At 40.6% G+C, this 20,965-nt stretch overlaps 1 protein-coding gene across 2 annotated transcripts in view; it reads left to right on the forward strand.

The window, feature by feature from the left end:
- RAD18 (RAD18 E3 ubiquitin protein ligase) overlaps positions 1-20,965 on the forward strand; it is a 106,261-nt gene that overhangs the window by 26,462 nt on the left and 58,834 nt on the right. The window contains exons 7-10 of one of the 2 annotated variants that reach the window (XM_075005441.1): positions 197-381; positions 10,191-10,267; positions 11,172-11,232; positions 12,520-12,552. In XM_075005441.1, the coding sequence (XP_074861542.1) occupies positions 197-381; positions 10,191-10,267; positions 11,172-11,232; positions 12,520-12,552 (356 nt within the window). The remainder of the gene's footprint in view (positions 1-196; positions 382-10,190; positions 10,268-11,171; positions 11,233-12,519; positions 12,553-20,965) is intronic. The other variant, XM_075005442.1, reaches the window with a different exon arrangement.

Genomic DNA, 20,965 nt, shown 5'->3' on the forward strand with positions numbered 1-20,965 from the left:
TACACCCTAGCAGTAGACTTCAGCATGCGTGTATGTGTGTGGGGAGGGGGGTGTCACATAATTGTTATAAGCGTCACAATTTTATAGTGCTTTTCATCCAGAAAGATCTCAAAGCACTTTATAGATAAGTCATTGATTGTTTTCCTGCTACATGACAGAATTTCTTCGTTTTACATTTTTTGTTTCTCTCCTGCAGTTCTGGTCACAAAAGGAAATCCCTACCTAAAGTTGTTTACAACTTACTTTCTGACCGTGATTTGAAGAAGAAACTAAAAGAACGTGGTCTATCTATCCAAGGAACCAGGCAGCAGCTCGTTAAAAGACATCAAGAATTTGTGCATATGCATAATGCTCAGTGTGATTCTTTAAATCCCAAATCAGGTAGGATGGCAAAGGTATAATGTTTCCTTCTAGAGTTCCTAATATATTTCATGAAATAATCTTCCTCTTGATCATGTGGGAAACTGAATTAACTCTCAGAGTAAGAGCAAGACAGTTTGGGGCCTTGTGGGAGAATGTGGGGATTAAAAGAATGTGCATTAATCATATCAAATATGAACTATGAAGCTATGAGGGCAAAATTAGTTGAGACATACTAGGAGAGCATCCAGCACAAACAATTTGTAATTTAACTTTATTAAATAAAAACCAAAACAACTCTCCTTCTTTTCCACTCTGATAAAATTCTCTGACACTCCTACTTTGCCCAATAAATTCCAAAATGCTACTAGTACTACATGTGAATAATGAAGGGAGGATGTTTCCAGATGAAACTCTGCGTCATCACTAGCCAGCTAAGAAATATCAGAGGATCTTAAGAACGCCAGGGAAAAGGATTAATAATTATTTCTGTTTTGAATTTTTCTTCGTCCCATTCAGTGTGGTGGTCTGTGTATATTTTTGTCTTAGCCTCAAGTTTAGACTTACAGAGGAGAAAATGCAGAAAGTATGAAATTTAATAAGTAAGAAAGTGCATTGCTAAGGATACTTCTTCCATCAATACAGATATGTGACTTTTCTGCAACATAATTAACTGTAACCATAGATCTTGCTAAACAGTTTCCTTTGCTTTATTGTCCAATGGCATTAATTCTTACATCTAATTAAATTAATTTGTAAATATTCTTTAAGCATCAAACCATTGCTTGTGTCTGGAGTGCATTGCATTCTCTTCATATAGTGCCATCACTGAGGCTATGTCTAGATTGAGATTTGTCAGCAAAGGTATGCAAACTGTGCAACGTATTTGCGTATCTCCTGCTGACAGTTCTGTCGGGAGAGGCTTTCCTAACGTTTGGCCCATCTACATGGGGACAGATGTTGGGGGAAAAACCCCTCTGCTGACACATCCCTTCTTCCTCACAGGAGAAGGATTACTGGGATGTAGGCAGAAGGCTCCCGGAGCTTCAGACTTCTGTTGGGAGATCTCCAGGCTCCTGACAGAAGCCTGCAATCTACACATAGCCTGAGACATGACTGAAATACAGCCTGGCCTCCCAATCTCTACAAGGGCATGTTGGCACCCTTGGGTTTCTTCTGGCTTTATAGACAACGTGACTGTCCCCTGTTGTTTCTGAGTAGTGTATGTAAGTTAGAGGGAGGCAATTATGTCTCTTACGTATAACACATTTGGCACAATGGTATGAAAAGAATTCGAGCCCCAAAGATAATTGTCAGAAATAATCTTTCTTTAGTTTTTAAAAAATTAGTTCTTAAGTCTTTTTCCTTACCAACTTTTTATAGGCCCTTCTTGTCTGAAAAAGTAAGGTAACTTAACCATAAATCAGACATCATGCATTTAATCTGTTTTTATTATATTTCTACAATTCAGCCTACTTAAGATATATATGGAGATACACATCTCATAGAACTGGAGGGGACCTCAGATGGTCAAGTCAAGTCAAGTCCCCTGCCCTTTTGGCGGGACTAAGCACTATCCCTGACAGATTTTTTTTTTAGTGTATTTGCCCCAGACCCTTAAATGGCCTCCTCAAGGGTTGAATGCACAACCCTGGGTTTGGCAGGCCAATGCTCAAACCACTGAGCTATCCCTCCCCCCAATCGAATATCATTTGTATTACTGTAATGCCTATAATCCAGTATGCTGTGAGTGCTACAAACATAGAACAAAAAGGTAGTTCCAGCTCTGAAGAGTTTATAATCTAAAGTCTAGAAGGGAGGCTGTGGCACCCCTACCCCCAGCTGCCCTGTGACTGGCTTTTTAGTCCTGAAACTGTTCATCAGGTTTGTGTCCTAGTCATGAATAATTTCAATGGCCTAAAAAAGCATATTTTAATAAAGTTACTCTTTGGTTTCCACAAAATCACATAGGTACTCTGTAGCAGAGCCAGGAGTGGAGCCCATGTCCCATGATTGTTCTGTGCTGTAATCGCCAGATCATCCATCCTTCATGTGAAAATGAAATACAGTTGCTTGCCCCATATTTAGGAAAACAGGAAGCAAAAAATTGCTGGTATCCTATTCCCAGAGAGAAAAATAACATTATCCTAAAGCATGGGCTTTCAGCCTTTGGGGTTTGGAATGAAAATCAGGGGAGGTTGTGAGCACCAAGAGTTTACTACATTGCTTTCTGAGAAGTCATCTGGGTGGTTGTGGTAGGGGTAGGTAAAGCCTAAGCATCATGTCCTTCATTGAATTAAAGCTTGTTTTAAGCTAATCTGTTAAGATTGGCCCATAACTATGGGTGAGAAATGACTCATGGCTAATTTATAATTTTATCTATTAGAGATGTCTGCCTTTTAATAAGTTTCCCATACCACCTAAATATCTGGAGAAAAATGTTGAACTTCAGCCTATGATCTCGTGCAGACATATGGTGGGCACCAGAATGGATACTGATGTAAGATTCTTTGCAACAATATGTTTGTTACATTTGTGCATGAGCCCAGATTGCTTAGGTCTGATATTCTGATGGGGATACCAGGCAGAAAACCAGAAATAATTCGATAAAACAAGTAGGGGTAAAACCATTATGCCTTTTTCTGTCTTAGTGTAGCAACAAGGTTATGGGATAAACTATTGGGCATGTAAAGGAGACAAAATTATTAAGCCAAAGAATACAACTTAATGTGTCTGATATGACTGTTTACATGTCCCCATGAATGTACATGGCAATTTCTAGTAGCTAAAATAACCATAACTAAGCACAAAAGTAAGCCTTGAAAGCTTCCTTGCATCTGAAGTTAGCAATGGATGCAACATAGTGCTCTGAAGCAACATAATTGGGGTAATACTCGTGATACAGTATGATTCTGTTGGATTTTGAGGTGCTTTTTAGTAGGAGAGGAAAAGGTAATGCACAGTAGGGAGGCTGTTCCAAGGTGAATGGGTTGCCTGGAAGAAGGGAATGGATAAAGAAGATTGGAGAGAAACATAGGTGGGGTAGGGAGAGTTAAAGACAAGGAGTTGGAGATAAAATTTCTGGAAGTGAGAAGCTTGAATATGCTGTGGAATTAGAAACGGAAGCCAGCACACTGATTGAAAACAGATTTATATGGTTAGAGAGGTGAATGATGTTGGCAGCTGTTTTAATCACTGTAGTGGTTTACATGGAAGAGGTGCTACTTTATTGCTGGCTTTTGGAAGTGATTTATGACTGTCAGTGTAGTTTAAACTAGCTTTAATTTGAAGACCAAATTCAGCAATGGCGGGAGTGGGTTACAGTTCCCTCTGAAGTCACGGTGAGCTATGGTCAGTCACAGAAATTTGACATGTTCTGATGGGGACACCAGGCAGAAAACCAGAAATAATTAGAAAAACAAGTAGGGGTAAAACCATTAAGCCTTTTTATGTCTTAGTGTAGAAACAAGGTTATGGGATAAACTGTTGAGCATGTAAAGGAGACAAAATTATTAAGCCAAAGAATACAACTTAATGTGTCTGATATGACTGTTTACATGTCCCCATGAACGTACATGGCAGTTTCTAGTAGCTAATGACATGGTGTCTTGTCTTGCTGATAGTTTAGGACTATACAGTTTATAGCAAAGCTTTCTATTTTCATGTGTATTTTTCAGGCTAAACACAAAAAATACACTGATGATTGTAGAACAAGTAGGATCTGATTCTCCTCTCAGTGTTGGGGTATTCATTAACTTCAGTGTAGTTGCTCTGATTGTATCCTGGTGTAAGCCATGAATCAGCATGGTTGAGGTGTTTTGTAAAATGAAGCACTTAGCAACTGTGGGCAAAGATAGGAGACCAGTGAAATCTATAAATACATAGAGAATTATGCTCCTTCTGTCAAAAACATTTTCCCTTCACCAATTCTCGCAAATAAAATTCAAATATATCTTTTGTAAACCAACATGAAAATATTAAAAGTATCGTTATGGTCAGAAGACTTATTCTCAGATGCATGCTGCATTTTTTCTTAATAGCTCTGCTCCCTGTGTGTATTTCAAATCACCTCTGTTTGTTTGTCTGAGAAATGAATTCCTCCTACCTTTTACTTCTGCTTGTGCATCATAACCAATAAAACTACTGGAGAGTGAACTGGATTTTAGTCTGGCTTGAGCATCATGAAAGAGTGTTTTATTGGTTAATGCGTGTGAGCCAGAAAGAAAATGGCTTGACTTTAAATTCTAAGATAAGTTTGCAGTGCTGGCAGATAGTTTAAGGGGGAAAAAAAATTAAGTGCGCTAAAAATCTTGGAATCCCACAGTGCTATAGGCACCTTTCAAGTCATTAGTTTTTCTTTAGTACACATACTGGGAGAAGAATTTAAATACTCAGGAAGAAGATGTACATTAAAATAAAAATAGCTAACCTGATTCTCAGCATACTGGATCAAATTATCAGCTGTTTGCTAGAGAAGCAGAGTCTAGGGAATGAGAGAGCATATTTCACAAGGAAGAAAATAATTTGTGAATGATAATAATGAATGCTAAAGAAAGTGCCCACAAAAACTAAGAGCAGGTCTACACTATAAGTTCAAGTTGATCTGAAACAGGCAATTTGAGTTATATTAGTAGTGCAACTTGAGTCAACATAACAGATTTACTTACCTGGGAGTTCATACCATGCTGGGTTGACTGGAGAAACCCTTCTATCAATTTCCTTTACTCATCTCATTCTAGTGGAGTACTGCCATTGGCATCCAAGCTATCAGTGATCTGTTTAGCAAAACTTCACTAGACTCACTAAATTAACCCCCAGTACGTAAGTCACCACAGTCTTGATTCTGGCTGTAGTGGAGACAAGCCCTAATTTTTTTTTGTCTGTATGAACAATTAGTTTGTGGCATTAGTTTGCTCCAGACTAACTGTGCTTATGGACCCTGCTGAGATGCAACAACCATGGGTTAACACACTTTGATCTAGTCCAGAAACTGTTAATGCACTCAGTTGGGGCCACAAAGATAGGTAGTAACAAGGTAAAGTGTGGTATATTCTCACCTAGCCTGCTTTAGATTAATTGTTCGTGTAAACAAACCCTAAAGAGTTCAAGACAGTCATTTAAAGCAAACAAACAGAAAGGTAAGTGGGGAAAAATAAATCAAGGAAAAATCATCTATATGTTGCTGTTGAGGAAGAGGTTCTCAGTGTACAACAGTGTGCTTAGGAGAGAGGACTAGGCTGTAAGCAGTAAAGAGGTAGTCATTCCTTAAAGAAAACAAGTTATAAATTGGTTTGTATGTAGAACAAACATGAAGGTGAAGATCCTTAATCTGTTTGCCATAAATCCACAACAGAATGATGGCGCTTTATTTAAATATATATATTATATATTATTGCTTGTGTAATATACTTCCAGCATGCAAAGATTTTTTTATTTAAAAGACAATATTGAAATGCATCTGAAAGAATACTATGTGGATACTCGCTTATGTTGATTCCATTCTAGGTGTATGCACCCACATGCATAGTTTGTGAAGATTTTAGCCTTAGCAGCATCCATAGGGTTGAGCGTGGTGCCCCTTTGAGTGCTGTGATCTTGTGCTGTCAGTGCTATATTAGGCACTGTCAACCTTACGCCCTCTCAGTTCCTTCTTACTGGTTAGCGTGACTTATCTTTTACTTCAAGAGTGTTAGTGGCTCTTTACAAATAAAATTTGTGATGGGTTGTATATAGTTAGTGGGTACTTAGTTATTAAGAGTTAGGTTAGTTTGGTAGTCAGTCTCGGCTGGTACTTTTCCCAGAGTGGGGCAAGCTCCATTTCCCCCCTCTTCAATTCAGCTTCAAACCATACTTGGCAGGGTGATGCCTATTTGTCACCCCCTTGATCCCACTAATATCTGTTTGAAGTACTTGGAGGAGTCCCATAGAAAGAACGAATGTAGAATCTGTAAAAGCTTATGCCTTAGAACCAACAAGGAGTAGGTTAGATACTTGAGGGCTCTTCTCGAGATGGCTGTCCTTTGTCCTGCATTGTGGCCCTCCCACTTGGACCTCATAGCCAGTGACTTGACGTGATGTTAAGGTCATGGGTGGCACTGGGCTCTGCCTGCTGCCCTTTTCCCCCTTGCCGCTGCCTAAGAAGTAGCAAAAGGGGAGGAGCCCGCTGCCCTCCTGGCACCAGAGGATAAAAGGAGTTTTGGGCAAAGAACTTATGTCAGGTCATGTGCCTGCCCTGGGGCTTTATGAAGATACTGCTGTGGTGGGTGTGATGAAATATTCCATATGCTTTATGAAAATGTTTCATATGAATATGACATAATTGAGATGTGCTTTATGCAAGCTGGCGTATGTAAGATGTTGCTGGAACGGTTATGATTTACTGACTCTGATTATCCCTTTTGTAGGCACGTGTCAGTTTTGTAGATGAAATTAGGCATATTCACCGATGTGTGTGTATATATAGTCCACATTTTGCTCTTTTTAGTCACTTCCACTGCAGACACTTCTGGGTCTACAGTGGAAAAATTGGAGGAGGGCTAACTGGCCGATCAGGTCTGGACCATGGGCTGAGTCAGGGCTGGGTGCAGCCTCACTCCCAAGTCCGTGTCCTGGGGAGTTGTGACAGGGCTCCGGGTAATCTTCCACCTCTGTGTGGTCAGCGCATGTGCATCCCACTGCCCTGCTGCAGCCTCCACATTTATTGATCTGACAAAATTTGCAGAATTTTAAAAAGTCTCACTCTGTGAATTTTCTTCACTGAACAAAATTGAAATTTTGTGTGCGCTGAATTCCCTGAGGCGTACGTCTCACAGCAGGAAGCCGACAAGCAGTGATATTGGCATTCTTGTCAACTTCACCATTCCAGCCTGGCCCTGCTACTCTGAGCCCCAGACAACAGCAAGTGCAAGTGGAGGGGCTCCAGTTGTGAGCGTTGCACAGCTGGCAGTGCCCCACCCAGTATTCAAGGCCTGTGTTCCTACAGCTAAGTTTAAAATTGACTTGGATTACAGATACCTTCATTTAATTATGAAGGCTCAGGAGCAGCTCCCTCTTTAAGGTATTTGAGGTTTGCCCTTAAATTAGGATTAAAACTGCCAATTTACAATTTAATTGCCTCGTGTTAGTATTGGGAATTAGTATAACTCTTCAGAGGACAGTTGTATTTACTGTATTTTGCTCACATTATTTAAAAAAAAAGATTAAAAATATTTTGTAATGAACTGACTGGAAATGTGGTAAGTAGGGGAAGGGTGCAGCTGCTTAAGGTTTAGACAGTGAATTCAGAAAGTGCAAGCAGGAGCACAGGAGTGGAAAGAAAAAGTTAATGGGAGTGGGATCTTTACTGCTGCAGGGTTTGTTGTGACAAGAACAACATAAGCAACCAAATTCTCGTAAGGCTTCAGTAGCGTGTTTGCACAAAACCCCCTGAAGTAGGTGTTGTAATACAGTTTCTGTATTACAGTTCCAAGGTTTTGGGCATTTCACTATTCTGAGGGTGATTTTTCACAGAGGCTACGTCTACACATGCCCCTCCCTTTCAGAAAGGGCATGTAAATAAAGTGGGTTGAAAATGCTAATGAGGCACTGATACGAACACTCAGTGCCTCATATGCATACTGGCAGCCACCCAGAGCATCGAAAGTGCTGTTTTCAAATTGCAAACTAGCTGTGTAGATGGGGTTCCTTGGAAAGGAAACCCTGATTTTGGAGGAAAAAATTGGGAAGAAGAGTGCTTTCAAAATTGGGTCTACACAGCTAGTTTGCGGTTTGAAAGCAGCACTTCTGATGCTCCTGATGGCCATCCTTATGCAAATGAGGTGCTGAATATTCATACTGGTGCCTCATTAACATTTTTGACCCACTTCATTTACATGCCCCTTCCGAAAGGGAGGGGCATGTGCAGAGGTAGCCAGAGTGTAGTGAAGTACCACAAAGTCTTTATCTGTGTACGTTGCCAATAGTATTGAAATGATTACTGTGCACTTGAGGTAGCAGTCCATAAACGAGGCATTACTACCTTTGTCAAGTTTGGACTGAGTGTGGTTCTTATAAAGCTGGAATATTAAATCCTAGGATTTGTAGTGGAAAGATTAATTCATTCTCACCTATAGTAGTGGTTCTGGAACCATTGTGAAGTAAGCGTAGCTGAATTACTGAAAGACAATGTGTGCCAAATTCCTGGATTTTGACTTAAATTTGGTTCTGTCCAATTTTTTCTCTTTATTCTCTGTCCAAATGCCAAACATTTAATTCTCATGAAAATATTCGTATACATGCATATTTACTGGTGGCCTTGCAGATATATGTAGGTATAGAGAGAAATTAGTAATTTAAATGGCAAAATAAAGTATTGCATGGCTTGTAAACCCAACTGTGTCTGATTGTTATAAGTAGATGTGTTTTATTGAATTTGTACAGAAATAATATGTGATCTCCCTGTGGATAATGGATTTTGGACCGACACCACAGTTAGTTTTCTTTTCCATTTGGAAAGTAGTCCTAAAAGGCATACAAAGAGCATATTTCATAATTTAATTTCTTTCATTTAAATATGTGCTACGAAGTGCAGACTTCCACAAATACATCTATAGAGCATAAAATTCTAATATGCTGGAGCAACTGCCAATGAAAAAGTAATACGTCTATCAGTCTGTCTCTCTCTGTGTATTTATTTATTTATTGGAAGATTTACCTGGTGCTGCTCAGGTTCTTAATTCAAGTAACTTTTGCTTTTCTTCATGTAAACATTGCTTTGGGGTGAGGGTGAGGATGAAGGGTTCAGTCTGCAGGCCGTCCCATGAAGAGAGGACGACCTCAGCACACTCACTGCAGCAGCTTGGGGCCAGGTGAGAAGTGCCTCTTCATGGTTGCTGCAGCTTCAGCAGGCATGGCCCGGGGCGGGGTGCGTACACTGTGGCTGTGGAAGGTGCAGTTTCATCTGCCCCCCTGTGCTCCTCAGACAGAATTGAGGAATGCAGCAAACTGTGCACTTTCCCATTGCTTACTGATGAAGAGGAACAGCCTGCTATGTCCCTGTACAAACTGGGTGAGGAAGAACTTCAGTCCCTTTACCCTGCCTTCCCTAAAGTGTGCCTGGGGATGGGAGGCTTGGGGCTGAGGCAGTCCAAGATGGAAGGGGGAGGCGCTCCTGTCAAGCCCCTTTCACCTGTGTGCTAGTTCTGTCTCTTTTCTGTATGGTTTGTCAGAAGTTCAGGTATATAGTGGATAGCTGTCGCCTTCTTCACCCCTTTCCCCTGCATTTCAAAGGGGGTTATGGCTGTCCTGGTCCCCCTCTCAGGCTCCTTGCTCTCCCCCATGGACATATTATAGCAGATCCCTCCCTTTCAGTTTCATAAGAAGCAATCCCATCCTAGCCACATCTCTTGATTCTTGAACAAACACACTCACAGACACTCTCAAATATAGAATAGATTTGTTTAATACCAGAAGAAATAAGAGATTAATGTCCTGGAACTGGCTAGGAGCCATCTGAAAGCAGGCACTGTGTAACTTTCCTCAAGGTATCTGTGCCAAGACCTCACGCTCTTGACCTTGTGTTCTCTTCCTGAGTTTTGTACCCAGATGACCAATGCTGTTGAACTGTTGCACATTATGGTTTTGCAGTTCTAGCAAATGGACACTAGATGACTGGGATAAAACATTTAGTTTTCATTTGTGATTCAAATCTGGATTTCAGACAGCGTGTCCTAATGCATTTAGTCCTGAATGTCATATAACCTGAAGAACATTGCTTTCCATTGCTGTTTAGTTTTTTATCTTAATTGCCGTATTGTGGTTCTGTCATTTATAATACTTGTTGATATCAACAGTTGCTGAAATAGTGAAAGAGCTTGAAAACAATGAGAAAACTCGGACTCAACTTGAATTTAATAAAGCTGGTGAAAACGTAAGTTTGTTATTTCTCTGTACTAAAAGAATTGTGGAGTGGGACATGAAGCATTTTTACATATTTCTTCATTGAAGAAATTGTTGGTTTCTTTCAGTCTGCTAAAATATCTGATTGGAAAACCATTTATATTTGGGGCTGAATCCTACCTGACTCAGTACTTCTCTGAAGGAAGAGGGAATCATGCTGTTATTAGTACTTCTAACAGGAGTGCTCTTTAAATGGCAAGATGGCTTGTGGGGTGGAGGTGGGGGCGGGGAGTGCCAAGATGCTACATTTCTTTAAATTTAAATTAACCAGCAGTAGCATATTTAAGGTATTTGGGCATGTGTATTTTAAACAACTGGTGTTACATAACTTACAGTTAAAATGTCATACCCCTTATAGTTAAGGGAAATTCTAGTTTGTGTCATACTGATGTCACTGTGATCAAACCACTCACATTTGACCATTTATAAAGATTCCCAGGGCTTTTTATAAATTGAGATAAAGATATTGACCTGGCCCTGAACCAATCAGAAGACTGGAGGGAGGCCTTAAGGGGGTGTTTCTTTTTTGTTCTTTTTAGTCTCCTTGGCATTCTCTTGTTGCCCTTATTGAAGTAGAACAAAGGGTCACATTTTAAACAGCCCAGGTACATATTAAATGTTAACAGGTAGAGCTGATTAGAGATGGTGGGAGAGAGTTGGAGAAATGATCTTCTCCCATACAGGGTTGACATAGTCCTTACGAGAGAGCAATACTGATTGTTTTTGTGTCTAAAGAGTAGGGGGTAAAAAGGAATAATATTTCTTCTGGTTCAAAGGTAAGTTTCTTTCATCTTCTGACATTAAAGCTCGTGGTTTTAACATGGGACTATATCTTCACTTTCTTCTTCAAATAAAAATGTTGTATGTCTTTGCAGAGTATGACATTTACAAAGGACCAGACAGAAAAGGAAATAGATCAGCTTCATAGCGATTATCGTAAGTAATACAACTTATGCATTTTGTGTTTTAAAATCTTCTGGTTTGTTGTAGGCATGCATAAAAATAGCAAAATATGTTTGCTGTGCCTCACTTCCCCATCTGTGAAAAAATACAGTAATATTTCTCTGTGTTTATAGGGGTGGTGTGAGGCAATAATGTATATTCAGTATTTTGAGGCACTCAGTGTGGGGGGAGGCCAATGTTCCCTCTAACTCTCATCCATGTACAGAATAAATTTTGTTATGGACACCAAGGCAAGTGCAGATGTGCTCCGCCAATAGAAACAAATACTGCTGGCTTGGGTAGCTGTGGGCACTCTGCCAATCATCTAGGTGGCACCTGAATTTCTCCTGGGCAGCTTCCCAAGTACTCAACTTACAGGGGTCACTGGCTATATGTCTTAGGTAGGCACAGCATGATCTTCCTCCCTTATGTAGGAGGATAACACATCCAGTACATTTTCTGTGCCAGACCCAGGCTTCAACCCAAGCTGATAGGGCTCAAGGATTCCCAAGGTTGAAGGACTCTGTCTCACTACTACATTCCCAATAACCTACTTCAGAAATGGAGGATTCATTCAGGAGTAATTAGATCATATGTCCCCAGCAGCAGTTGATGTGTTGAGGAAGATTTTGCAAATCTTTTCTTTGATACCTTGGCACCTAAATCAAGTTAATTTTTTTAACAGTGAGGGTAACTAACCATTGGAAACATTTACCAAGGATCCTAGTGGATTCTCCATCACTGGCCATTTTTAATTCAAGCTTGAACATTTTGCCTAAAGGAAATGTTCTTTGAATTTTGGGGGGAAAATTCTGTGGCCTCTCTGTTACAGAGGAACTTACAGTAAATGATCACCATGGTCCTTCCTGGCCTCAAAATCTATGAATCTGTCCTTGCAGAAAGGAAATGTTCAGTTCTATTTACAAGTCTGATTACTTACTGGACTTTGCAATCAAAAAAAGAGAGGTTTGCATGCCAGATACAAATTTATTAGATAATGTGCATTTTATTCCTTTTGTGGTTCAATCCTGCAAAGTTCTAAGCATCTTCTGAGAGAAGGGATTAGGAACTCAGCGCTGTTTGGGATGCATCCTTCCATCTTGATTGCTGGACTTGCAATCTGCTTTAAAATAACTTGCTGCAGAAGTTGCAGTAAATATATTGATTTATGTTACTCTTCACCGTGACATATAAGTAAAACTAAGAGCATTTGCTAGCTGTAGCTCTTGAGTTTATCTCCCTTGTTCTTAGATTTTTTTTTTCCTTTTCCATTTACCCCAGTGATTTCAATTCTGCTTGAAGATTTAAACAATCGTAAGTCATATCCCATCAATATAATTTTTGGTATTTTTCAGGGACATAACATTTTAATGTCTCCTATTTTAAATGTGGAGTAGCAATGAAGTAGTAGTTTGTCTTGGTTATATTTAATGATTATTTTAGAACTGAAATGTGGCCACATTTCCTATTGCTTCGTATCTTTCATCCAATGCCTCAATACCAAAGTAGTCCCTATATTAATACAACTCTGTATTTACTAGATACAATTCTGATTATGTTTGTAATGTTGTAACCGCTTATGTGAAGGCTGAATTTGGGTATGTATTTTTAGGCAATCCTTCTCTTTTATTTTAACAGTTTATTTCAGGTGTATTTATTTAAAACTCTACATACATAGATTTTCAGGTTTTAGTTCTTAAGCAGGTTCATTTAAGTCAAAAGCCGCAATTCATGAATATTTCTGCTTCTGTGCAAAAATCTCTACTAGTGCAATTCAGGGAAACAGAAATTCAGATTTTTGTTAAGAGGAATCGTCTCTAAAAGGCATACTTTCCTAATGCCGACTGCTAATCGTAGCTCTTTAAGAGACTGATCCAGCAGCCATTGAAATGGTGTTTTTGAACCCAGGCTCATGGGATATTGAGGACAAGTCTCAAAACATACCTGACCTAAAAACTGACATGAATATATAACCAAGGGGAGAAGAAACCCCAGTTTTGGGGTCCAGAATACCAGGATTTGAGTTAGCTGTGGTAAGCTTTTAGTATGCATATAAATTTTTATTATGTTTGTTTTCTCTGTAATGCTTTTGTGTTAAGAATTAAATGCAGTTTGCTTTATGAAAGTTGGTAACTGGTATACACTGTTGTGCCCACTGGAGAAAGAGTTCACTGCAAGTGCTGGACCCTAATCGCACCAAGTGGGAAGAACTGTGAGATGCAGAGAGACTGCAAACCTAAATCCACAGTGTGAAGGGAGAGAAACATGAGTGTCTGCTCCAAGAGAGATGGCAGAGGGGAAGGTTCAAATCTGAAGTGCGGACTTTCAAAAAAAACCGAGAGTGGGAATCAAAGATACCATTAACTCTGAAATTGTGGCACTACATTCTGTTTACCCAACAGGGTCTCCTGATGAAATATGAGAAATGATCTTTCTTTCCGTTCTCGATGACAGAAGTCAGGCAATATTTTCTCTAATCATTCTGTCCATGTGCAGGATAAATTTTATGTGCACCAAATGATGTACAGATGTACACCACCAGGAGAAACACAAAACCTAGCTGTGGGTTCTCCGCTAATCATCTGGGTGGCATTGGAATCTCTCCTGAGCAGCCACACAAATGCAGAGCTTGCAAAGAGCAGTGGAGTCAAGGTAGAGACCACAATAGTGAGCATGTATCTACCTCAGGGCAGGTTTGTCTCAGCTAATGTTATGCCATCACCCTGTTTAGTAATGTCCTGTTATGATGTTGTGGACATGCCTACATTATTAGGCCATGAATCTGTGGTACATCTGTGATGCTTGACAGACTTCACCTGAGTCACTTAGAACTTTGGCTCAGATCCGTGTATTTCCCCACTAGGCATAAGCTGAGCAAGAGAGTCGTAATTCTGGCTGTTGTCCTCAGGGCATTGAGCTGGTGGTTATACCTCAGCAGTGGCCAGAAAGGGAGAACACTCAAAACCCACTCCCATTTTAGAGCACTAGTGGTAGATGAGTCTGGAGCAGGCTTGGTGGGGGGCAGGGTGCGGTGAGAGTTTGGTCATCTTGGGAGCTCTACTGAAGGTACGAGTAACATGGTTCCTAGATGACTGAAGATTACACGTAGATGTCCTAGAACTGATATCCATCATACTGGTGTGCATGGTGTTCCTTCCAGTCCTGTGCGCTAACAGGTGCTGTCAGATCATACATCAGCAAAAAGAATGAAGAATCAATCAGTGAAAGTGGATCAAGAATGGGGGTAACCCTCCTTCCCCTGCCCAGTGAAGAGGCGATTGAGCTATGGAATTTATACTGCCTATGCAGTATGGTCCTGGTGGCCCTGCATCCCTTGGGTTGAGAAACAGTTTGGCTTTCCTAAGTTAAGAAATTGCCACCAATCCCACCTGGTCACTACTGAATGCTGTCCAGCATTTGTCTGTTTTTATGCCTTCCTGCCAATTCTACTGATACCAGAATGACTGTCAAATCAATAGATAAGGTCAAAGACATTTCTGTGTCTCCCAACAGCCAAGACTTTCTAGCTGATAGGGCTGCTCAGAATGCTCTTGAAACCCCTGAATCGTGCTTTGGAACTGTTGGCAACTGAAGTTTCAATGTCATCGTCAGACCTAAAGATGCTGTAGAATGATGCTACAATTGCTAGTCTGGATGCTGGATGGCTGAACACCATGCAAGAAGCTTCTCTGCTCCTTCATAATGTCAGATTGAAAACCATTCATAAGAAAGACTCCCTTCTTCAAATGGAAAAGATGCTCCTATTTGCCTACACCTGTTATAGACAGTGATACTGAAAAGTCTGGATTTGTGGTTGAAGCACGCTGTATTCTCAGTTCAGTTAAAATCTGTGGTAGAATTGGCAATCATACTTTGACACTGTTGCTGTTTGTCACCTTTCATGTAGCAATATCCAACTCCATAAGGGCTTGGTGTGTACATATCCACTGGCTGCCAAACACACTCTGGCATGGGATCTCAGCATCATCCTGCTGAACTTTTGATGGTGCCTTTCTTTGAGCCTGTGTACCATGAAGACAAGCTGGTATGAAAGTTATTCTTAAGGTGATTTCTCAGTTCCATGTAAACAAATCTGTTGCCATACACTGGGGTCTCAGATGTGGGGACAGTCCGAAAGATTTGCAGTTTGTAGGTCCAGCTAGCCTTTCCAAAGTCTAGGCTCGATAATTCAGTGTACTTCACTATGCTTTCAGCTGGCAGATGTGCTGCCCTCCACACCAATAACTATCAAGACTGTCTCAACTACAGCCCAAATAATATCCTGAGCTTGTCTTTGAAGGTGCTGACATCTAAAGGCTGCTACATGGAGGAATGTGCTCATATTAGTGAGACGTTATGCCCTGGACTTGGCTACTAGGTCCTATGCCAGATTTGAAAGGGTGCTACTCATCTCTAATTGATTGCTGCTGTTACTCCTTTTTCCCCACCATCTCAAAGACATTACTGCTTATTGGTCTCGGTAGAATCCATACTCACCCATTCTCAAAGAAGAGAGAACAGTTACTCATCATACCCCAACAGTGGTTCATCAAGATGTCTGTGTGAGTTCCATAGTGTATCTTCTGTTCCCACTTAAGGATGTCAAGCAGCTAACATGAACTTCAGGTCATGAGAGGACTGAAGGAGAGTTGCACTTACTCTGCCCTTTATTCCCTTAGGCCATGTCTACACACCATTCCCCTTTCGGAGGAGGAATGCAAATGAAGGAGGTCCTGAAATGAATGAGGAGGAAGGGCTCTTTCAAAAATGCCCCTCCCCAAAGGAACCCTGGCTACATTGCTGCCTCCCCCCCGCCCCCCAAAAAGTCTCTTTTGGAAACACGATTATGCGAGATTATGCAAATGAAGCACGAGATTTGCAAACCAGGGCTTCATTTTCATTTTCAATTTCCCTCATTTGTATGCCACCTCCAAAAGAGGAATGCTGTGTAGATGCAGCCTTACACAAGAGCATGAAGACACATAGGGTAAGCTCTGTGGCCACACTGGTCACTTCACTACTATTCAGAAGAGTCTCGGCTCGTGCACATGTGATGAATGTACACCTACAAAAGGATCCACAATATCTCAAAGATCCACAATTACTGGGTAAGTAACAATTCTTTCTTTCCTGTAATATATTGTAAGTGCTGCTGTTCTCACTGAATTCAATGACAGAAGGATAGGACCTTTTTAAAATTGAATTTGGAGCTTGGAGGGTGCTCAGCTCTTTACAGGATCAGGCTCCATTTTTTTCTTTGATTTGTACAATAAAGTTTGTTTTCTACTATACCTTTTTGTTGTCAATCTTTTTGTTTGCCTTGTGGTGATCTTAAGAGAGAAGTTTAGTGATTGATGTCATGTGGGTATTTTTTAAAAAAAAAACTTGTGTAATTGCATTTGCAGTTGTATTACCAAAACACACATCATTCTTAAACATGTGCACGGTGTAGTTTCAGAGACTGCACAGCAGTGTTTTATACTATGTGCTGGATGTGCTTTGTTTTCCAGGACATCACTTGTTTGATTTAAAAGCTCTGTAGCTGTACCATAAACTAAAAGAATACTGACAGAAGTGGAAAAATGCAGAGAGTCAGGAGAAACCTTAACCAATATTTATTGGTTTAATTCAGGCTTTTTATATGCTAACTTTTTGATTAATATAATTGTTGATGGGGTGCTTTTTTTCTGCCAGCTGCAGCAAAAGAAATAGTGTCAAATGTACAAGATAAAGGGAATTAAAAATGGTGCATTCCCTTTTTTTCTTCTGTAGAGAAGAAGTCAGTTAGGATTACCTAGGTCAAGTCAGTATTGCAGAGTTTGAATTCATTTAGATATATATGTTTAAAGTTTATGTGTCTGAAAATCTGCCTGTGTGTGTCTGTGAGTCTGTCTGTTCAAGAACTCCTCCTAAACCATAAGAAGTAGGACCACCAAATTTGGTATCTAGCTTGCTCTTACTCTGACTTAGAGCAAGGTCAGGATTTGGTTGTGCCAGGAAAATGGGACGGGCCAGAAATGGTGCCATTTTCCCAGACATGGAAGGAGAGGGGCCAGTGAGGGAAGGACTCAAAAGGGAGGGGCACAGACAGAAAGGGCGTGATATTGAGAGTGGCCACTGAGGGCAGCAGCACCACCAAGACAGTGCATAGCAGGGCGGGGGCTCTGTCATTTTGCCTGACAGTAGACTGGGTAGGTAGCCCCAGTGTCCCAAGCCCTCCCTCCCTACCTCTGCTGGCTGTGGGGAGGCTGGAGAGGGAGAAAAGGCAAGTGAGGGGTGTTTGGAGGGGGAGCCCTGCTGGATAGGACATCCACCTCCTCACCCCCCCACCCAACCTTCACTGTGCCACGCCCTCGGCCTCCTGCCCTGCCCTGCCCTGACTTTTGCAGCCCCCACACCAACAGTACCTTGCCCTGACGGACCCAGGCAATACTGGATAAGACTTCTAGTAGTTTAAATAAATGTATTTTTATTTAAATACACGTGATGTTTTAAAGAACACTGAATATACAGCATCATTACATTAGATAGTTTTATTTGTCTAAATTCGTCAGCTCATCCACCCCAGTGGTGTGTGAAGAGATGGAATGCCTATGACAAGTTTTGATGCAAGATGTAGAGGAGGAATCTTTGGTAAGAAAAGTAATGTTGAAGAAGTCAGGTGGAAGGAGCTTGTTGTATGGGTCATACGAGGCACTTCTAAGACTATTTGTCTCTAGATGAAAAAAAATGAATCAAACCTCCGTTTATTTTATTTGTTTACTAAAGGATTCACCTGGCACTGCTTGGATCCTTCTCTCAAATATTTGTTTTCTTTCCTTCATTTACATCGTTGCTCTGGGGATTGGGACGAGAGGTTCAGTATGCAGGCTGCTCCGGGGAGACACAAACCCCCAGCTCTCTCTCACCTCAGCAGTATGGGTCCAAGTACGAAACGCCTCTCCATGGTTGCAGCAGTTGCAGCGGCCATGGCTGGGGAAGGGCTGCATGTCACCCAGGTGGGGAGATAGACAAATTCTCTGAAATATTTAGTAGAGAGCTGTCTCTTACTCCACTACTGTCCCTTGTTTCTCCAATGGGGTTACAGCTGTCCCCATCTTTGGTTCCTTGCTGCCTCTCTGTGGTCATTATACAGTATAACTGTCCTTCCTACAAGAGCTCTCCTTTTCCATTTTAAGAGAAACAATCACATTCCAGGCAAATATCATTTTCTGGTGCAACCAAACCCTTACTTTGCTTTAAGTTATGATAAGAAGCTGCTGCATGAGAGTCCTAAATTTGAGAGTCCTAGCTCTTACTGTTTATGAGGAATTCTTGAACAAAGGGATGGACAGGCAAACTCTCTAAGGTGTAAATATATTTAGATATACTACTATTCTGAGTAATGGTTCACTTACAGATCATACAACCTGTGTTACCACCAGTCTTCTGTTACAATAAGTAGTGACAGAAGAGCAACATTGTTTCTCAGAGTTCCCTCTGGTAAATGAAGCACAGAAAAATATTTTGGTTTTTGATTTTGGGATAGTCATCAAGTCATGTAACTTGTACATCTGTTCATGCTCTATTTTGTTGGTGATTTGGCTACCTTGAAATCTCTGTGGATGGGCTCTTTGGGTATATTTATGTAGAGCTGTAGAGAACACAGATTTTTTTTTTTGTGTTACGGAAAACAGATCTTCATTATTGTATTGAAATTTAAAAAATAAGCTACTTCTTCCACCAGGTTAGCTAGTCCTAAATATTAATTATTCTGAAAGTCAAAAAAAGAATATTTTCAAGTCAGATCTAGAATTTGGGGGTTTTCAGCAGGACAAAATTGGTAGCCTAACCCTGCCTTTAAGTTGCAATAGAATTAATTCAAAGCATACTACAGATACCAAGACATTTTCATGGCTTTACTTACCACTGCTTATTACAGTCAAATCTCTTATGAATGTCATTTTTTAGAATAAACGGTAAGTTCTCTCCTCTCCCTGCATAGGTAGTTTGTAATCTACGTGATCTTTTGTCTGTGCAAACTTCTCATTTTACCAGCCTTTTAATAAGAGAATTTTGAATATCCATATATAAGAAGCATTGCTTTGACTGAATACCATAAGTTGTTCATAAACGTGCTAAGTAATTGAAAATGCAATGAGTACATAACTAAAGAGCAGCATTGGGCAGTGATTAGGAAAGTTCTGAATCATTGAGGTATCATAAATAAAATACACAGATGTGTATTAAAAATTTCTGCAGTGAAAAATTTAACATTTTGGAACAGAAAGATCTTTTTCCTTTAAACATAAAATAGCAGATGTAGTTGTAAAATTTAAATCTCTGCAGTAATATTTATTAAAAATATGCTTCTATTTGACAAAAGATCTGTTGCACATAAAATCCATTTGGCAAAGTTACTCAAAAACAGAGTACATGGATTTTGAATTACAACTGTGAGTCGCATTAGAATGAAGAATATCATTCTATGCTCAGTATATTTAACATTGCTGTATAGACTGTATCTATAGGCTGTTGACTGGGCTTTTGTGTTACATAGTATGTAGAGATCTATTTCACTACCCCTTTTGAAACATATTAAGTTAGAGGGAAGGTAAGGAAAATTGTGCAAACTTTCCTCATAAAATCTTTGTTTCCTTTGAGTCTAAAAGTTGAAATGGAAGGCTGGAGCTTGGCAAGAAAGGCATCCAGATAAGACAGTGATGGGTAGGGTGTGTTGGTACTGAAACAGCTGAGAATAGAATATTGCTTCCTTAAGCACAATCAGTGATTCCTTTTATATAACATAAAGGCCACATTTTCAGGGGAGTTGAATTAAGGCTGCATGGGCATTCTAGCATTTCGTTAATTTTTAATACTTGGCAACCTTAACGGTGTTAGTGTCTGTGTACAATATAAAATATTTTACTTTAATGAATTTCAGTGCATTATAAACACAAGCAAACTAGACATCTGTTCCTTGGGACACTTAGCATTTTTTTTTTTGCAAAACTACCTGGGTGCGTCTACACTAGCCAGCTATTTCGAAGTAGCTGGCACAATGTCGAAATGGCACGCATCGCGTTTACACGTGCCGTGCGCTATTTTGACATTGAAATCGATGTTAGGTGGCAAGACGTCGAAATCGCAATTCCCATCTTCAGATGGGAGTAGCGCCCTACTTCGACATTCAACGTTCTGTCCAGCCCCTGCAGTGCTCTTTGGTCGCTGCGTGCAGCAGCCCTTAGCCCAGGGCTTCTGGCTGCTGCTGCAGCTGGGGGGTCCATGCTGTGTGCACAGGGTCTGCACTCAGTTGTCAGCTCTGTGGACCTCGTGCTGTGCAGGCCGAGTGTATTTGGGAGGGGCCCTTTAAGGGAGCGTCTTGCTCTTGCCCCAGAAGGGCTAGTCCAGCCTGTGACCCCATCTGCAGGCTTTGCTGGCCCCTTATTTTGATGGGGGAGTGCTTGTGTGTGTGGATGCTCTGCATTTCCTTCTGGGGCGGCTCCTTTCGACGTTCCCCATCACCACTTCGACGTTGAACGTCGACGGCAGCAGCCCCGGAGGACTCAGACGATACGCGTTGAAGTAGCCTATTTCGATGTTCTTACTTTGAAATAGGCTACTTCGAGGTAGTGTGCTAGTGTAGACGTAGCCCTTATGTCTGTCTTTCCAAATTCACGCTTTCATTCAGAAAGAGGAGATAGGCAATTCAAAACTAGCACTTTATTTTGCAGACATATTGATGTTA

The sequence above is a fragment of the Carettochelys insculpta genome, chromosome 11 (genome assembly GCF_033958435.1).
Source record: "Carettochelys insculpta isolate YL-2023 chromosome 11, ASM3395843v1, whole genome shotgun sequence".
Lineage (NCBI taxonomy): Eukaryota > Metazoa > Chordata > Testudines > Carettochelyidae > Carettochelys > Carettochelys insculpta.